The following is a 19,006-nucleotide window of genomic DNA, read 5'->3' on the forward strand; positions in this document are numbered from 1 at the left end:
ACAAACCAACCTCTGCTCCAGCTGCCGGAACTTACGGTAAGTGTCCCTGGACGCGTTCCCTAGACCTTTGTCAGACTGCTAAATTATCTATGAATCAAAGCCCTTGCCTGATATTATCCAGTTCTTCAATAAACTCAGTTTCAATATCCGAAATATTATACCTTCCACCATACCAAGGCTCAATTCTTTCCGTCTTCCCTCGAAAAGTCGGCGAAATGAGGAAAACTATCATATTTTTCGCATTGAGTCCGTTCATCATTTGCTGCATTTTTTCTTGGTCGTACCCATCATCTTCTGGTGGACCAGCGAGAATACGATCTTTTTCTTTTCTCCCGGAAAGGAGCTCATCGACGATTTGTTTGGCATATCTGTACGAAGTCACGTGATCCTGATTTTGAAAGCTCATGCGCTGCCGCTTCAAGATCTCATTCCAGTACCGCTGAGAGGGAATTGTCGTTTTCAGCATTTTGATGTATTCGAATAAATGGCGCATAATTGTCTTCCATCGTTCGAGCCCCTTGGGAGTCAAGTTGAAAGAGACCTCAAAATGGTTGATTCCGGGAGCTGTGTTGTCTTTTTTGGTGACAAGGGTGTCAACGAGACCTTGGCGCTTGACTTCTTGGAGGAGTGATTCGGGGCCCTCATGGCCGATCAGACTCGTGAAGTATTCTTGTGGGTTTACTTTCATATCCGCAGGAGGGTCTTAAAATGAATGATTTTATAAAATAAATGATTTTGGCAAAACTTTAGCTTACCATCCATTTGAAAATATACTTTCAGCTTGTGAGACCGGGACACCGTCTCCATTTTGATAAGTTTGCCCAAGTCTCTTTGTCGAAACGGATAGTCATAAACAGGTTTTGGCAGATTTAAGTCCGGAATAGTCAGCAAAGTGTCCAAAACACCACTTTCAAGTTCGTCCAAAGAGAGAGTTTTTGTTGTAATAACGATTGCCATCAAATTCGAGGAGTAATGCGTGGAATGGTATTGCTTCAGCCTTTCCGCAATTTGCGCATCAGTTCTGTTTTGGCGCACGCTCTTAGTATTGCCAGAGAAAAACGAATTATACGGGTGATCGGGATTCGCGGCCGAGCAGAAAATCTGCATTTGACGACGAAAATCACTCTGCGTGTTGCCCTTCCACTCCGAGTTTACCGCTAGAAATTCTGTTAGAAATATTCTCAGAATAATTATCAAAAAGAAAACAAAGAAGACAAACCTTTGAGCTCCCTGGAAACCGAGGATGCTTTCAAATTTGGGCTGACAATGAAGTCAGTCAGTCTCTTGACTCCTTCAATTATGTGTGGTCCTGGGACAAGATCGAAGTAGTACGTCGTTTTGGTGAAAGCTGTGGCTGCATTGTGGCGACCGCCTTTCGACTTCATGAATTTCGCGAAATCCTGCTCGCCTGGGTAGTTTTCTGATCCGAGGAAGACCGAGTGCTCCAGGAAATGAGCCATTCCGTACATGTCCCTAAACAAAATTTATTCCTTGTTGATGTCCATCCTGTACCTTGGGTCCTCAAGAGAACCACCATTGATGCCCAAATAAACCACATCTTTCGGCGCTTGGTCATCTTTAATCAAAATCACCTGCATTCGATTCCCCAAGACGAGAAATCTGTAGTCTCTCTTGTCATCCACCGGCTTCCCAATGTCATTCTTTCTCTCTAGAACCGCAGGAATATTTGAAAAATCGCGGATGGAAGAAACAGCAATCGTAGCTGAAACAAAAAACCAAAGGAGCAACATTGCCCATCTGCAGATGTTGAGCATGTCGTACTCTTTATGTGGCTTTTCTTTTCTTGTTCAAAAATATTTTTTGATTCTGAACGTAAAACGAAAAATTCGAACAGTCCCAAAAATCTTTTGCTGAACCACAAGTCTCACATTATTCGAAATTTTCTCTTCTTTTGGTGAAATCTAAAAAGCATTTATTCCTTAAAGAACTCTGAATTCTTACCCTTGTTAGATTTTTCTCTGAAAGCTCAAGCTGCTTCTTGTCGAGCAAGTCGCCCATTTTGCTCCATGAATTCAGCTTCCCGCGGTGCAGTTTTGAATTGAAATGCGTCCTCCAGCTGAGAGCCTCTCGGTCCCATAAAATAACCCTCCTTTGATACAGAAGACCTCACACAGTTTCTTTCAATTCGAAGCTTCAATTTCTTTTTCTGATAGATTCAGGGCATTCTCTTTCTCTGCAGCTCAGCGTTTGAGTGGAATCATTAGATCAAACCCGCATAGACCTAGTTCAAGTGGAGCGAAATAAATGCAATTTGTATCAAATAGGTAAGGTCACTGAACCAAGGCAGGCTGACATCAGCCCTTTTCTTCGCCGCGGTGCCGCGAATCTCGATAAATGATCCAAAAACTGTCAAGATCGCTTTGCGTCAGAATTTTGATTTCGTATTCTTCAAAATATACTACAGTAAAAATTAAATCATTTACTTTTATCGAAAATTTTGGCTAAGATGAAATTTAGATAAAAATCCAAATAATTTCAGAAAGCAAATATTACCGTGTTCAAATATTATCCGCTCATCAGGACCCTCCTGCTTTTTCTCACTTTTTTCGTAAGAGAAAATGACAAGTTTCCTGATCGATGGAAAGTATGCTGATATTGACGAATCTGCATTTGAAAGTTTACGGGGAGTAACAAAAGCTCGTGACACAGAGACAGGGGATGATGTGATGATAAAGGGCTACATGTCATTTCGAAGCCGCAATATGAAGGAATCAAGGAAGAAGCTGAGAAGTTAAAAAGCCTTGATCATCCAAACATTGTCAAGTTCATCGAATTTATCGATCGTTGTACTCCTGAATGGTCTTTTGGGCCGATGTGCTTCATAATAATGGAATTTTGCTCTAACGGAAATTTATCAGATTTGATTGAAAGAAGAAAACTTGCAAATGAGCTTGTATCTCTCGAAGAGGCGAAAATTATGGGCTTACAGCTAGTTAAAGCACTGAGCTTCTGCCATGAAAAGATGATTGTACATCAGGATCTTAAGCCTTCAAATATCTTTGTCGACGCTGATGGAAAGACGGTTAGTATATATTTGAGCGATATAAGTTGCAAATCTTATCTAGCTAAAAATTGGTGATTTTGGTAGTGCATCAACTGTTCAATCTGTTGTCCTCACTGCACGGACTGAGAGTTCTGGTGTCAAGAATACTCCTCTTTATGCTCCACCAGAGACTTTTGAAGGGGATGGTATTACAAAATCTGCAAGACTTGATGTCTGGGGTATCGGAATCGTCTTGCAAGAGCTGATAACTTTTGAACATCCATTCGGACGGATTAATGGGAAAACTCCAACGAAAAATCAGGAAGACATAAGTAAAAATTCTGAATGAGTCGGTCTTCTATATTTTTTTAGTTGCAAATATTCGTTCTGGCTCGCGAACTCTGATTTCAGAAGTTCGTGGGGAAGAAAACGAGTTTGGTGAATTCGAAATTTTGCTTGCATCTTGTCTCAACACTGACAAGGCTGAACGGCCCCAAAATGCCATGGTTCTTCAAACACATGAACCTTTTCTTCAAATTTTTCAAGAATCAGTTTGTCACTCTGAATCTTGCGATGAAAGCAAAGAGCCAGAAGACATTATCAAGAAGCTTCAGACGGAAAATAGCTTTAATCGACCGAATCGAATATCTAGACTCTAGATTCAAGATTCTAGACTCTAGATTCTAGAGACAGAAAATAAGGCGACAAGAGATTATAGAGAGCAGCAAGACCGGGAGATGAAAAAACTACGAGACGTAAGTGTTGGTTTTGGAATCATGTTCGCATGTTTTAAGGATCTCAGCAGTCTGCAGGCGTCCGTCACCTATATAAAAAATCATAAAAGCTTAGAAATGTGGGACCTTGATGATCAAATTGGAATGTTTAATGGTGCTGGTTTTTATTATGGCCCTGATGACTCCAAAGTTCGGCAAACCATGAATGATCATCAACTTAGTCAAGTTCTTAGATTGCTCAGTATTGGTGGAGCCGTAAACATAAAGGAATTGAATTTTAATCAAATAAAAAGTATCAATTTCCCTTTTTGAAAACAACGCTTTAGTTTTTTATTAAAACATCAAATATCAAAAGATCAAAACTCGAATCTAGATAGACACTCATTTCAACCGAAAGATACAATATGGGGATTGGAAAATGGAATTTATTGCAGGAAGTTATGCAAAGAAAGAAAAACTGTGCTCTAAAAAGATCCTCATCATTATTTACGAATAACCAATGGAGGTGTGCAAAATTTCGTGTGCATCGTCTTCATATCTTAAGGTGTCACAAAATATCATGCGAGAATCGATCAGATTGATTGGCAAGACGGTGAAGTTCATGATGACGAGGAAATGATAAGTAAAACTCAAAATGGTAAAGAGGTAATGAAAGTGAAAACGGAAAATGTCGGAACAATTCGCTATAATCTTTCTCCGGTTGAGCCAGTGGCTTTCCATCGATCCCCTTTTTTCAATAGTTTTTGAAATAAATATTGCTTATATAAATTTCTCGATGTTATACTCATTTTTATGAAATAATAATTAGTTGAGTTTTGTTTTGTTTATTGGGTTTCCTTTGTCAATCATGAAAACAAAAGTTTATACAGAACAGAAAGTAAGTTTTTGTCATTGATTTGTACATTTTCGTAAGCTGGGCAAAGTGAAGAAATTCTTGGCATAAATATTTTCAAACAGTGTTTCAAACTTCAACATCTCCACGGTGCAGCAGCGGTTGTCGGAAATTCGAAGACGAGTTCAAATTATGAGACGAGATATCGTTCTGGTTCGGTGGTCTGTACTCGAATTCGCCTCTTGAAGGATCGAAGCCTGGGTAGTTTCCATTGTTTGAAAGCTTTGGGATGGTTCCAGTGGGAGTGTAGACGCTTCGTTGTCCCAAATGGTTCGGGTTGACAATCATCTGCTGCCCCATTTGCTGGGCCGGAATCATGTGCGTCGGGTAGTGAAACTGAGGTGGAGGATATTGCATTTGCTGGAGCGTGCTTTGATCCGCCATCGATCCCTTCGGAAGCTGCGAGAGTTGCGATTCATCCGTCGTGTAAGTCATTTGAACACAGTCGGGCACGGGTCGAAGAGTGTGCTGGAAATCAGCGCGAGAATGGAGTGGAGCAGAACTCCAGAAGAACTCGGCACCGTGTGATTTTTCGCCGTGATCGCGGAGGCCGAAGTTGGATAGGACGCTTTTGCAGCCACGCTGAGCCTGAAAAGAGGAGATTTAGGATCGTTGAAATCAAGGAAGAGTCATTTTTCCAAAAATTTCTTATTTTAAAATTGTCCATCTTGCCAATTCTTACCTTGATATTGCAAAGGCAATGATAAATAAAGCTGGCCACAGCATGGAAAATCGCAATCGCAGCCAGAAAGATCGCGACAGTTTCATCCCCGTTTCCTTCTCCTTGAGCATAGTAGAGCAGAATCAATCCCCATTCGCAGGACAGCAGCACTGTCAGCAAGCCAACCCAAAGCAGCGTGGATCTAAAAGAAGCGGTTTTTTATTTTGGATATTATCAATGACAATATTGAGCCGCGAAAGAGGGGAAGCGCGATCGGATACGCGCAAGTTGTTACACGCATAATCAGTTGTAAACTACACGTGAGCGAGAGAGTCAGAATATCGATTTTTGTACAAATTCACCAGCAGCGGCATGGATTTCTAAAAACGTGGGTCCAAAGAGAGAAAATTTTAGATCTGATTTATCTTATTCTGAACATGACACGTGACTTGGTCGAATTGATTTGGAGCGGAGGTATTAAGTGGCACTTGTGATTAGCCAGAAAAATTATATGAATAGGCAATGACTGGAATTAAGGGGGTAGACGTCGTTAAAGACGATTTTCAAGCTGATTTAAAGTGTTGGCACGAAAACCTGTGTAGAAAACCTGAGTCAGGGAACGCAAAAAGAGACTTTCATAAAAGATTTTTTCGGACCCTAACTCAGGTTTTCTACACAGGCTCTGACCCAAATTCTTAGTTTTGGGTCGAAAAAATCACTGGAAAGAGCCACGTTCTGAGTGAAATCGAAATTCCCCGAAATCTGTTTCGGACTCATTCCTCCTCTATCCGGTTATTTTCGGCTCAGTCTCTGCCCGGTCATTTTCTCCTCTCTCTCTCTCTTTAGAAATCCCTGGCCTGCAGCCAGCGAGCCTGAGTGTCCGTCTAACCCAAAAGCTCGTCATGCAAAAACAAAATTATAAAAAAAATTCTCAGATGTGAAAACATAAACAGAATTTTTCGCCGATAAGAAAAATTTCGGCTCGATTTCGCAACGTGCTCTAGAGCTGCTCTCAAGTTGAGAGTCTCAACGCGGCAATTAAGTCTTGAGAGCCGCGTTTTTTTAATAAAAATTCTGCCCAAAAAAATGGAGAGTCGAGTTGTCTTAGAGTTGCGATAAGAAGCTCTACGTCCGGGCTTGTGTGTGTTGTCACCCGCTGCGCGTTATCAGCGCAAGGAGACGCGCGAAATTGTAACGTTCTCGATCTCTGATCGCACTCGCTGAGGTGTAATTTTGAGTTTTAGAGTTTCGTTTGAGAGGTCTTATAAAATGACAGCTAGCTTCTTTTGGCGAAGGGGGCGAACTTACCGAATTTGTTGAACATGGAGCTGGTACTCCGGATTGTCTCGCAGTCGTGTCGCGCTGAAGAGGATCAGGAGCATTGAAAGTGAGGCGAGAATCACGGCTGGACCCGCAGCTGACCAAGTGAATGAGATTGACTCGCCGGCGAAGCATCTGAAAGGAAAAAATTTTAGGTTTTTATATTTTTGCTTTCTAGCTTACGATATTAATTCATTTTCTAAAGAGCTTTTAATTCACTTTATTTCTAGACAAAAAAGTCTAATTTGATACTGTATGAATGCTTTTATGGTTTCTTGGATTCCTGAGAAGCAAAATCAGCGTCAGAATACTGCACCATAAAGATTTAAAGGCTCTCCAAATTTCGAATTGGCGAACTGCCACTCTTCAATTGAGCGCAGAAAATTTAAGAGAGTAATATAAAGTATCAACAAAAATTTAACTCGTTCCCATTTCCGCGCGTTATTCATCATAAATGACGACTTTTCTTTCTCGTTTTCGAGAATCTGGGCAGCGGATCAAAAAGCACTGACCTTTCGCACGAGTCAGTGGATGTGGTCAGGCTAAACAACATTTTCGAAAATGAGGCGAATTTTTGGCTTCTTTTTGAAAATGGAGAAATTTACGCCACAGTGGTTGACAAAGGGGAAAGTGTTGTGAATATAAGCATAAATATATATTGAATTCGGATAATTGATATGGCTAAAATAGACGAGCGGAGGGGAGAATGATTCGATTTTTTTTCTTGAGTCATGTGAAAATAAAATTAACGGGCTGGAGACCGTTAAAATCACTTTTGCGGCTTCGATTTTGACTTGGCTTATTATTGAAGATCCTTCAGACCCTGACTCAGGTTTTCTACACAGGTTTTCGAGCCATGTTTTTAACATTGTGAACCAAAGATTAGATGGCTCTGATTTTGAGGCTGAAAGTTTTCAAAAGCATAGTTTTCTAAAGCAGACAAAAAAAGAAGCCTGAAATTAACAATTAGAATGAGCTAACTTTGAAAATGTGGGAAATGGGCGACCGCGCGGCGGCTCAATAATAAGCGACCGGTGATGGGTTAATTTAATCCCTGACAAGAACTAACGATTCATCTTTTACTTCAGGCACTCGGTTAAATTACGCGCCCGGCCACTTTTCCGAGTTATCGCATTTCGTTTTCTGACGATTCGATTCATTTTTTGAACGAAGAAGAAATCAAAGTCGATCTCCGAAGCTGTCATTTTCGGACCAAAAACATGGTTGTTTTTTGGCTAAAAGGACATTTCCTCCGATCATGAAGATATGTTGGTGGTCGGCAGATTAGCTTTGATATTGTTTCTGAGGCTTAGGTTTTTTTTCAGTCAGACGGAATCGTGTAAATAGAAAAATAAATCCGCCCTGGTACGAACTACGGAGGCCAGATTTAAATTGTTGATGGTTGGTTTCCGTTTCGCGAAAATCGTGAAAATCGTTAAAACAACGTCGCGAAATGGATCGTCAATAATTGGTACAGATAACTTTGGAACCGGCGAAAAAACGGGCTGAGCCCTTTTGGAGATGAGAGATTCTCACGATGGTATTTTGATACAAACTTTTGAGCCCAAAAAGAACGCGAAATTGGTGAAAATATTTGCGGACGCGGCAAGTATTTCGGCTAAATGACGATTATGGCACGCATTTATGGTCGCTACTGAAATGTGAGAGCAATTTGAGCTGCATAGAACACTGCACAGTACTGTAGAAAACTGTTAAATAGATTTTTTGGTCAGTTTCGGGTCGAAGAAATTCGATGGCCACTGAAAAAAACAGCCCCTTCAGTGCCTTTTCGGCAAAATTTTCGGAATGAATAATTTAGGAAACAACTCTAGAGGTTTATCGACAGTTTAGGGTTAAAATTTCAATTACTTGAAGACCATCCTTTTTGATCAGTAAGACAAATTCCTCATGCATCAAAACCCTTTTCCGATTAAAAAATCTTTACTCCGGATAACCAAATTTTGGCATGTACTTACAACTTGTCCGTTCTCGGGAACATTTGCGTGCCCGCAGCTCCGAGAGTGATCAGAATCGGTAAGCCGAAGCAGGCCACGTGAAGCCACCATCCGATGGGTTGATTTTTCAGCGGCTGGGAGCAAAGAAGCGCCAGATAAGCAGGACGGACCAGGCACCAGCAGAAGCTCATCAGACACATTGTGTGAATAAAGACGGAAACAACGTTGCAGGCCTGAAAAAAGAAATTTATAAATTCTATCGGAGATATCATCATTTTCCAATAATCCGATCCGCCGTGTCATTTTTGATTGACACATCTGTCCGCAAAAGAAAGATAAAGAGAAAAAAAGAGAAAAGCGTTATTTGATTATGAATATTTCAAAATCACAAATCGAGGAAAATCCTGTTTCGAAAATTGTCAAGAAACGTCTTTTTCTCGAATGTCTCACAGACTGTCTAGTAGACAGATCTGATTTTTACCCACTTTTTTGATACAAAACATTTTTTTTCGATCCAGATTCGAATCAAAAATTCAAAAATTGAAGAAAATCTGTTTTCAAAACTGTCGAAAAGGTCAATCGCCGGGGTGTTTTCTAGACAGTCTGCGAGACAAGAGGCTGTTTTGCAGTCGCAAATCAAAGATGGCATATTTCCCTCTTATTTATCGATAAATTCTAGCGCCGGAGAACAGAGAGGGATGACTTGAAATTTAGTCTCGAAAGCCGCGATATTTTAATGAAACCACTTAATTTGCACCCTTTCTACACGACGTCTTGCAGCTCCGATCGTGTCCAATTTCTAGCATCGAAATTGCAAAAAGCAATAATGCACCACCACCCGCACTCGAGCGCTTTTGCATTTTGAGCGGTTCATAATTTCAGGCGCCGCAACATGAGTAAATGTTGCGGGGAATGTCTAATCCAGCGCAGGTACTTTGTCGCCTCTCGGAATTAGAAAACAGCCAGAGCCGGAAAAGTGCTTTTCAAGTTTGTTCCGCGCTTTATTGCTTTGCGTAAAGGCGCTGAGAGGATCAAAACAAATGGAACCTCTCGCTGGCTTTCGAGGAAAAATGGAAGGAAGCGATGTTTTTGAATTAGGGAAAGAAAAACATGTTCGACAATTTATAAAATAACACTACTTCTATTCCTACAACTGTTTTTTCTTCTCAATTAAAAGTTAGAAAAGGAGTAGTTTCTTTTTGGTAAGAATTGAGTAGCGGCTGCATCGCAGTTTCTGGTTGGAGAAAAAAGCCGCGTATAGCGCGGCTAATATTTTTGACTCGAAGCCGCATGCGGCTTCTCGATTTTCTTTTCAATATCTTACCGGGTCAGAAGCATTCATCTTCGAATTCGTTGAAGAAATCGTGACGAGCGCAACCATCAGGACAAAATTGATCGCTCTGGCTGCGCTATTCAGTCCTCCAGCATCCACAATGCTCGCTTCTGGCAACAAAAGGCTCGCAACTCCACTTGCTGCATGGAGAAGAGCGGCGAGAACGAGGACGGCCATGAGCATCGTTTCGACTGTAGAGATTTCTTCGGAAATCATGATCGTTTCTTCGCTGTAGGATTCTTGCGTGTTTTGCCCCTGTCCGAGAGAAACGGGGCCGGAACCGCGGGAGCAGTAGCAGATTGTAGATCCTGTTTCGGCGTTTATTTCGTGTCTGCAGCTGTTTCCTTGTACTTCTGAACAACCAGCAGAGCTCATGTCGAAATGGTATCGGACAGACCAATTGACAGGCTCGTTACAGTCAGTGTGAAGCGATCCCATCCACTGATCGCTGCCGATTTTGATCAATGATCGGTAAGAACTCGAAGGCGCCGATTGATCGAATTCAAGAGCGATGGGCAGATTCGATGATGGATTTTCTGCCGGTTCGAGCCATGTTTGGATGTGGTCGAATTTGACTTCGAAGGGTTGCTTGTTTGCTCGCAGCTTGCAGCTGATTCTAGAGAGCAATCGCTGAACAACTGTGACTGACTCGCGGCGAAGATCCAGGCTGGATTTTTTCTTCTCGATGACTGGGGTGATTTCGCTGACAATTTCTAGAAGCGTCGTTTCTAGTTTTCCGCTGTCAAGATCTCTTGGATTCTCTTGTCGAAGCTGGTCGACGAATTCCAAGATTTTCTTCAAGTCCCAAGCGCGGAGGCTGCTTTTGTTTTCCACCACGGATTTGAGGAGGTCTTCAGCGGTTGTTTGAGCGACATTCGATCTGCTGATTCGAGCGGTTGTTTTTTGAACCCATGGAGAGAGGCATTGGCTCATGTCCGGCTCGGAAGTCCAATAAGGTTGGGAATTCGACCCTGAGCATCGGAGAATTGCCTTTCCGGGAGATTCGTAGCAAGAGGTTGCGCTTGAAGCGCCATATTCTGCCGCGGAAAATTGAAGGCCCCAAAAGGTCATTGGTGGACAGCTTTTCGGGGAGCGTGTTGTTCTTGGCGTTTTCTTCGTCGTAGTCGTTGTGGTGGTGGTTGTTGGTTTGAGAATGTCTCGCGGCTGGAAACGGAGCTGGTAGGTGATGGCGATTCCAGAGCTCCAGACTTGGAGAGAACGGACTTTTGGGTCATATTTGACACTTGTTGTCTGCGCAGGAAAGCCTTGGAGTTCGAGCCGACTCACGATCGACTCATCCACGTGGTTCCCGTTGACAGTATCGAACATAAAGAGCAGCCGATTCGTATCAGCCTCGATTGCGTACAAAATGCCACACGTCATCCAAGCCTCAGCAACCATCGTCTTTTCGAAACGCGTGTTGAAGGTCTTCAAGACTTTGAGACTTGACGGATCGAGCTGAGAAAGGACGATTTGACCGTTGTTGTTTTCCGTTGCGTAGATGGCCCAGAGCCCGGATTCATCCACGGCGAGGTCGATGTCTGTGTTGCGATCGATGGAGTAAGGAGAGGTGTCGTAGTAGTTGGCATCGGGAAGCTCCACGGTCCGGGATTCAAAGCGCCGCTCCAGATCGTACATGACGATCTAGAAGAAAAATTTGAGAATTGTTTGACTTTTCAGAAAAAAAATTCCCGTGACAAAAAATAAAATAAACAAGGTCCATCTTTATCGAAAAATTGTCTTGAGCTAATCTCAAAGTTTTGTTTAATCCGTGCCAAGAGGTGCTCCTGCCCGCGTCACATTCCGCGAACCATCCTCTCAAGTGCTCGCGGTTAGAGGGGGATAGCCTTGGTAAGAGGATAGCTGCACACGAGCTAAGGAGAGGGAAGATTACCAAACTTGTGCTGGATTATTTGGGAGGCGTAACCGGTTGAGATGTACTTGGAGGACCGCGGATGGTATTCATCCGTGAAGCGAACACTTGGAAAGATAATTGGGCGGAAAATTAGCGGTGGTGCTTTTTAAGTGCGATCAAGTTCCAAAATTGCGCCTCGCTCCTCATTCTCATTTTCCCGATTTTCTTCAAAGAAAAATGAGTCGATTAATAATTGACCAGATTCTGACCGGCTTCCTCAGAAGTTGTTTAGTACTTGTGAAAAATGACGGCCATCGGCGATCATAAATTGATCATCACCAATTTATGATTGCCAATCATTTTTCTGATTAATCATTTTCTTCCTCGCATAACAGGTTCTTTTCGCCGAAACTGCCCGAACAAGATAGGATATCAAGAACCACCAAATGGGTGATTGAGATATCCAGGCCGCAGCATAAGGCAGCATTGAGGAGTTATGTTTGGGAAACATAATTTTTATCAACGAAAAATATCACTTTGAGCGAGGCCTGTTTTGGCACTTGTCCCGGCAGTTGATGATGTGGCTGCTCCGAGAAGCTATCTATCAAGGAGCTCTTCTTCTTGCTACTGGTTTTATAGGAGACTTGAAAATGGAAACAGAAAAGCCCGTGAAATTTTAAAATTTTCTTGAGAAGCGGCTTTTCGGTTTTAACGAGGTAGATTGGCAGGTATATGACTTGGACCGTGTCCTCCATAAAAAAAGTTTAAAGGGTACCGGAGACATATTTAGCTTGACTTTTATTGGGTGATGAAAGGATTGGTGATTGGATGGGGGACCTGCTTTGCTTGATTTAAGGGTGTCAACACGGGATGGTGTCTAGACCCGACAAAAAATTTCGACAAATTTTGCGTGGGCGGCTATTCGGCTGCTGATTGGCCGGTTTTCTGAATTCAGTTTTCTGATTGGTTGAAAATTTCCACGCAAAATTTGTCGAAATTTTTTTCGGCTCCAGACGCCTCCCCATTAAGGGTGTCAACAGGGGTAGAAGCTTACCTGTCTTGATTGTCGCTTATTGTAGTAAAGCTTCCTATCTCTAACAACAAATCCAGTTCCATCCGCGCGCGTGTCCAGCCTAAAAAGATGGTCAACTCGGTAAAAGTGGAATTTTTTCTATTCTTGTTTTTGCGGAGAGGATTCAATCAAGACTTTTGCATGTATTGGTTGCATATTTTCTACCTGTAGTGGGTTTCTTGGCTGCCCTGAACGAGACTCTCCAAGCTGCGGAATTCTTTCAACTCGGTGGCTCCGGACTGATCCCACGGGAGGAAGTACACGCGGCTTTCGCTGTCCAAAGGATCGGTCGCCCAGGCTCCCTGAAGAAAATGAGTTATTCAACGACTTTTTAGTAGTTGCAAGTTCATGGTTGAAAAATTCCAGCGCTTTTTTAGGATTTGGGAAAATTGAAAATTGGGAAAGGCTTTTGATGCATATTTGAATATCCATGAATATTTGAAAATGATATATAAATAGAATATAGTATCGCTTTTTTGTTTCGGCTCAAAATAAGCCATATGTTCTGGCTCAGCGCCTAATCATCCGGATTTCCAATTTCGATACATGAGTTGAGAGTGTCGAAATTTAGTTCTACTTGATTCAATTTGCTATGTTCCAAAACTTCCAGCGCCAAAATTAGTCATCAAAAATGGTCTGAGAACGAATCTTTCAAATGATCTCGAAAATTAATCACCAGCTTCGCAATTTTAAAGTTGATCTTTCTCGGCCAGAGCCAAGAGGTTAATAGGTGCACTGGGTACTCGATAAAGAAAAACAGAGACGCACTTTGAAGTCTCAAGCCCTTTTTTCCTTATCAAAAGAAAACAGGTCGCTGGGCAAGTTTTTTTTCTGATATTCTCAGCTTTTGGCAAACTGACTGCAATTTTGATTGCAATAATGAGCGCGAGAATGCGATTTGTTCTCTTTTTTTCAGTGCGCGAGGGGGGTTAATTGAATCCAGTTGTTAGTAACGTGGTTGCGGCGGGAACGTGGTCGCTCTAATTCGATTTGACCTTTTTTAGACCCGAGCGGTACTCAATTTGGCAATTTCCAATAGTTTTATCCTACCTCTTGTCTGTATTGAGTAAATTGTTCTCGGGGTGTCGAAGCAGCAAGAGCGACGCCGGGGCATTCGAAGTCGACGGCTTCGCAGTCGTACTCGACGGTCAGGTAGCCAGTGCCGTCGTCACAAGGGTCGGTGCCAAAAGTGGATGGGTCGACTGCCAGGGAGCATTGGGGCTTTCCATTACAAGCGGTCGAGACAGCTGAAAAAATTGAGATAATTAGGGGCATCCATCATTGTGATCTTAGCGTCTTTGACGGGATGAAAAAAGCTCGAATCTGATTGGCCAATGCTTTTTTTTTGCGCATTTTGATTGGTTTATTCAATTTGTAAAGGTTTCGAATTGCTTTTTTTATCGAAAAAAACTGAGATACACCCTTAACCGAAAAAAAAGATGGCTCGAAAAAAGGTGGAATTTGATTGGTCAATGCATCCTTTTTGGGATTTTGATTGCTTCGTTCAATTTTCAAGGATTTGAACTGCTCTTATTCTTGTAAAAAGAGCTGAGATACACCCTTAATCTTAAAATAGAAAGAAGTTAAAACTGTTCTTTAAAAAATAAACATCATATTTTTTTGAAAAAAATCGAGTTGATGGTATCAGCTCCGGAAATTTATTGATTGAAATTCCGGAAGAACAGCTCAAAATATTTCTATTCTTGTTTCTCCTTTTTGCGTGTAATCCGTTTACGCACAAAATGTACCTTGTTTGGTATGGACGACAGGAAGTGAACATTTCTTGTTTGGCGCAAGTTCCGTTTTGGCGCTTTGGCAGACGTCGGACTAGAATAACAATTTTTGAACACGAGTAAACAAACAATAATCGCTGGAAAATGTTCTTGACAGATTTGGGCAGATACAGACAGGCCTGTAACTGACGAAAAATGCTTACCTCGAATCTGCCAAACATGGCCTTGATGATATTGATTTCGGTGCCGCTGGGGCAGACCAGATCCAGCGTCTGCCCCGGACATCCCGTCCGCGAGCGCGCAGAAGCCAGCGCCGGCAGAAGGATCAATGCTGAACAAATATCGTTAACATACATTTTTAAGTTCTGTTCTCTTCAGAATTCGTTTCTTCTGTTGGCGACAGAAGGAAGAATTCCGAGAGTCAGTTTTTTTTATCTAAAAAGCTGATTTTGAATGCAAAAATTAGGTCTTTTCAAAAAATAAATCTAATAATATATTGAGCCCAATCATAATTAAGATTTTCTCAAAAAAATAGAATCTCGAATTCCGATTGGTCATCATTTAGTTTTCGGGTTTTTCATTGGTTAATCGAATATTTATCGAAGTATACAATTTATAAAGCAAATTAAATAATTTCTTAAAAAATAAATTTTTGAAATCCTTAAAATTTTTTAAACGGTATCTTCTTTATTATTATTTCGCATCATCAAATCTGCTTCGCGCATAAAATATTTACAAATTGACAACTTTCGCGCTCAATTAACTTTACTAAGCGCAACATGCGGATTTATATTAATAAAGCGCATCTAAATCCGCCTTCTCAATTGTGCCATAATCCCATGTTCTTTTTGAGTGTGCCCAAGTGAGTAAAACCAGCTTAGTTTTTCGCGCTTCTTTGTTCGAAAAAAATGAAGAAATCTGAATTGTTGGCTTTGCTATTCATGCGTGTATCGCTCCTTCTTTTTGACATGCCCTCAGGCGCGTGTGTTAAAATAAGGACACGGAAAGTACAAAAGAAACTCAGAAGAGTGAAACATGCCGCTGAAATTGGATCTGAAGTGTCAGAGCACTTGAAAAGCAACTCAAAATAGAACATAGAAAATAACATGCATGAGAATATAAATAACTAAATTTCGCTCAGAACTGAACTATCCGTACGTGGACGCAATTTTTTGAACAGGGAGGAGAGCCAGTTTATTTGAATAGTTTGAATAATTATTTATGCTACAGGAAAATTTAATCATTTGTATATTTTGAGTGAACATTATTTTAAAGATAGAGAGCATTTTCGAGCCGAAAGAACATTTTCATGAAAACTCATTTTCTTCTCGAAAAACCTCAATTTTCTATCCGAAAAAGAAACTTTCATGAAGCCTCATTTTCGACTCGAAAAGCGTCCGTTTTTTCGCGCGCGAAAATGTCGATTTTCTTTCCGCTATTATGCAATATTTATCCGGCTTAGTTCAGTTTAACCAGCTAATTCTTCCGACGAAAATCAATTCAAACTTCTCGCGCGCGAATTTTGCGTCGAAAATGAGTTTTCATGAAAAAAATTTTTTTACGATTTGCTCAAAACATTGGCAAACTTTCTCAGGTACCCAAAAAAGAGGGGAGAAAGCGATTCTATTTGTGAAAGATAAATTTTGACAGCGGGTTGAATAAATTGACATTTTAACATCTTGGGAAAGACGACTGTTCCTGCCCCGCGCGAAATGACAGGCGATAAATCGGCAAAAGAATAAATTACCGGACGGACGAACCGATTGACAGTTCAAAATTCGGCCGGCTAAATTTGGAACTTCTCGATTTAGATGAATCTTAATTAGCTGACTAGAATTTGAATAAATTTTTCATCGAAAAAACCACCTTCAAAATCAACCTAGAAAATTTCGTTCTGAGGAAAAAATTCTATAAGCTGCGAAAACCGCGAAAAAGGGCGGGTACAGAGATTCGGCCTCGCGATAATAGAATATCTTAATTCTTCGTCTTGTTCTTTCTATCGATCATTTATTTCTCGTGGCCCGCGGCTCACCCGTGGAAATGATAATTGATCCAACTCTTTTGGCTCAATTCGAAGAAAAAATCGAAAATGAAACTTTCCCATAATTATCCATCGAAAGTTGCATAATCTTTTTCTCCATCAGTAGCGAAAGTCGATAAAATCTGCAAATATTTGGGGGCATAAAGCAACGAAAACAATCAAAAAAAGACTTTAATAAAAAAAACATGAAAATTTTACAGAAAACTTCAAAAATTCGAGCTAAAATAAGAAAATTTCAGAAATCATTTTATGAAAAATATTTAAAAGTTTTTCTGTTAGAATTCATTTTTGATAGGGAAACCCTTAATTTTCTTTTTTTTTTTCAGTAGAAAAAGTAATTTTTGACCAAATCGAAGCATTCAAAAATTAGATTTTTTTTTTAAAAATTTATTTTTTATTAAAATTTTAAGAAAAAAATCGTATTTTTTACCTGTCAGCATTTTTATCTGTCTTTTCGCTCTTCTATAATCTTTTCTTCATAAGTGTTAATTCTTCTTATTCTTCTGAGACTCTCTTTTTTCTTCTTTTGTAATCTCTATTTCCGAGTTTTTATAAAAATATGAAAAAAATCAGTTGACGACACGGTCTATTTTTCGAAGCGATAAAAAGGTACGACCTAATAAAAAGCCAATCGCTAATCACTCAGTTGGCGTGTCTTTCAAAAAAAAATCTACAAAAATCGAGATCGGTACCGCGCCGCGAAAAAAACGCGCGATTTTTGGGAACTCCGCAGCGCCACCCCGCGCGCGCATCGGAGAACGCAGCGGTGAGCGCGCTAGGGAGCTGAAAATGGAACTGAAAGAGTGGAAGGTGCTGAGGAGCGAGGGGGACCTGCGTCTTGTGGGAGCGATTATCACGATTACGAAAAAGTGTTGTGATAAGGAGCGGATCAAGGGGATAAGGCGATGGACGAAATTTTACGGAATAAGGGGATCAATCAGCTGGAAACGAAAATAATACAGAAAAAAGATTTTCATTATGAAATATAAAAAAAATATTTAAGGACCCCCCGTCAGATTTTCCCTACAAAAAATGGAAATTTTTAAGAACACCATATTTTTGGTTCTTTATGCGTCCCAAGGTTAAAATTGCTTCAAAAACTGAATAAAAGGAATCTTTGACAAAGAAAAATCAATACTTTTGCCAAAATATGGGCAAATTCGTCAATTTTCGGCGAAAAGTCCAATTTTCAAATGCGATTTTTGGGGTTAAGGAGTCGAGATAGACCCCCGAAAAATGAAGCCTCAAAATCATTTTTGGATCAGTAGAATCCATTTCCGGGGTCAAAATTCTAAAATTCCGAAATTTGATTTTTCGAAAAAAGCTTGCGGGGAGGGGGGGGGTCCTTAACTTGTCATTTGGGTCCATTCTCCCTAATCAAAATAATTTAGATTCTTATTCCATAATTAGGGTGTTGATATAAGATTTCTGATTTTTTTCTAGCGATCCAATCGTCTTTTCCTTTTGGGGGTCCATATTTTGGATGGATGGTTGGATTGGTTATATCAACACCCTATCCATAATTGAGTTTCCCGGGACTCACATTAACTCCCTGTGAACTAATATGCATTCACAACTCCATTCTTGTTGGCTCTACAAAATTACCGTTTTCATGCCAAGTTTCTTGCAAAACACCATGTTCTTAGTTGTATTTTTTGTCTTTCCAAAAATATTAAATACTTGATACAAGCAGATTCGCTCGCTTTTTTCTTAAAAGTCTACGAGGGCTGCCTCCTTGGTTTTGAAGAAGAAGATCATCAAGTGTAAAAAATGGCCTGAAATTTGGAAAACGCGTGCCAGGTTCTGCACAATTGCGCACAATGGAAAGACATCATCAATTATGCAACCAGTGGAAAAGAATTTTCCAAAACCTAAACAACGAATTTTCAACTCCAGCTGTGTCCTGATTTTCAAAGACAAAAAAGAAGAAAATCGAATTGGAGTTCCAGCAGCGAAAATATAAATTCTTTCACAAAGCTAAAAACTCATTCAAGCTGTAAAAAGAAAGTACGTGGGCTCGGAAACCTGTGTAAAACCCTGAGCTTTTCTTTCCGATCCTGACTCAGGTTTCAACGCAGGATTCCAAGGGGACAAAAAATCCCGACAAATTTTGGGTGGAATTTTTCAACAAATCAGAAGCCTGGATTCGGCAAACCGGCCAATCAGCAGCCAAGCAGCCGCCCACGCAAAATTTGTCGAGTTTTTTTTGGTCGAAAATTGAACAAATTTGATTACTTTTTCTTTCCGTTCAGATTCAATTCTCGGCCCAATCTATCAATCCGACATCCCTTTCCTTTTCAAATACCCCGAATTTCCCACCTCAACCCAAAAAGAACCGAAAACATATCAAAGCGCAATTTCGTTTCCCACCTTCCATATGTTGATCGATCAGGCGGCCATAAAACC

The 19,006-nt window shown here is 40.7% G+C and overlaps 2 protein-coding genes across 2 annotated transcripts; both read right to left on the reverse strand.

The window, feature by feature from the left end:
* Positions 1–79: 79 nt before the first annotated feature.
* On the reverse strand, positions 80–2,069 carry LOC145696404 (insulin-degrading enzyme-like). Its single transcript, XM_081773432.1, has 6 exons — positions 1,963–2,069; positions 1,854–1,922; positions 1,513–1,793; positions 1,220–1,473; positions 756–1,157; positions 80–702 (listed from the first exon to the last, which is right to left on the reverse strand). Exons 1-6 carry the CDS (start codon positions 2,017–2,019, stop codon positions 95–97), a joined length of 1,671 nt encoding a protein of 556 aa, XP_081629558.1. The 5' UTR covers positions 2,020–2,069; the 3' UTR covers positions 80–94.
* A 2,468-nt stretch (positions 2,070–4,537) lies between these two features.
* On the reverse strand, positions 4,538–17,276 carry LOC145700545 (uncharacterized). Its single transcript, XM_081777834.1, has 11 exons — positions 17,031–17,276; positions 14,763–14,890; positions 14,575–14,653; positions 13,877–14,073; positions 12,992–13,128; positions 12,809–12,887; positions 9,891–11,543; positions 8,588–8,799; positions 6,600–6,746; positions 5,313–5,493; positions 4,538–5,218 (listed from the first exon to the last, which is right to left on the reverse strand). Exons 1-11 carry the CDS (start codon positions 17,038–17,040, stop codon positions 4,700–4,702), a joined length of 3,342 nt encoding a protein of 1,113 aa, XP_081633960.1. The 5' UTR covers positions 17,041–17,276; the 3' UTR covers positions 4,538–4,699.
* Positions 17,277–19,006: the final 1,730 nt, after the last annotated feature.

This window comes from Oikopleura dioica, chromosome 2 (assembly GCF_907165135.1).
Source record: "Oikopleura dioica chromosome 2, OKI2018_I68_1.0, whole genome shotgun sequence".
Lineage (NCBI taxonomy): Eukaryota > Metazoa > Chordata > Appendicularia > Copelata > Oikopleuridae > Oikopleura > Oikopleura dioica.

What these genes read in the sequence shown, in the direction of transcription:
- LOC145700545 (XM_081777834.1), bottom strand. An exon ending in AGATGAATGCTTCTGACCCG is followed by an intron (nt 8,800 to 9,890) that starts GTAAGATATTGA and finishes TTCTTTTTTCAG; the next exon opens with GCCTGCAACGTTGTTTCCGT. An exon ending in CTCCATGTTCAACAAATTCG is followed by an intron (nt 5,494 to 6,599) that starts GTAAGTTCGCCC and finishes CGCTTCTTTTAG; the next exon opens with ATCCACGCTGCTTTGGGTTG.
- LOC145696404 (XM_081773432.1), bottom strand. Translation starts at nt 2,019, where the DNA reads ATGGGCGACTTGCTCGACAAGAAGCAGCTTGAGCTTTCAGAGAAAAAT. An exon ending in AGCAAAAGATTTTTGGGACT is followed by an intron (nt 1,794 to 1,853) that starts GTTCGAATTTTT and finishes AGAAAAGAAAAG; the next exon opens with CCACATAAAGAGTACGACAT. An exon ending in GGTTCTCTTGAGGACCCAAG is followed by an intron (nt 1,474 to 1,512) that starts GTACAGGATGGA and finishes AATTTTGTTTAG; the next exon opens with GGACATGTACGGAATGGCTC.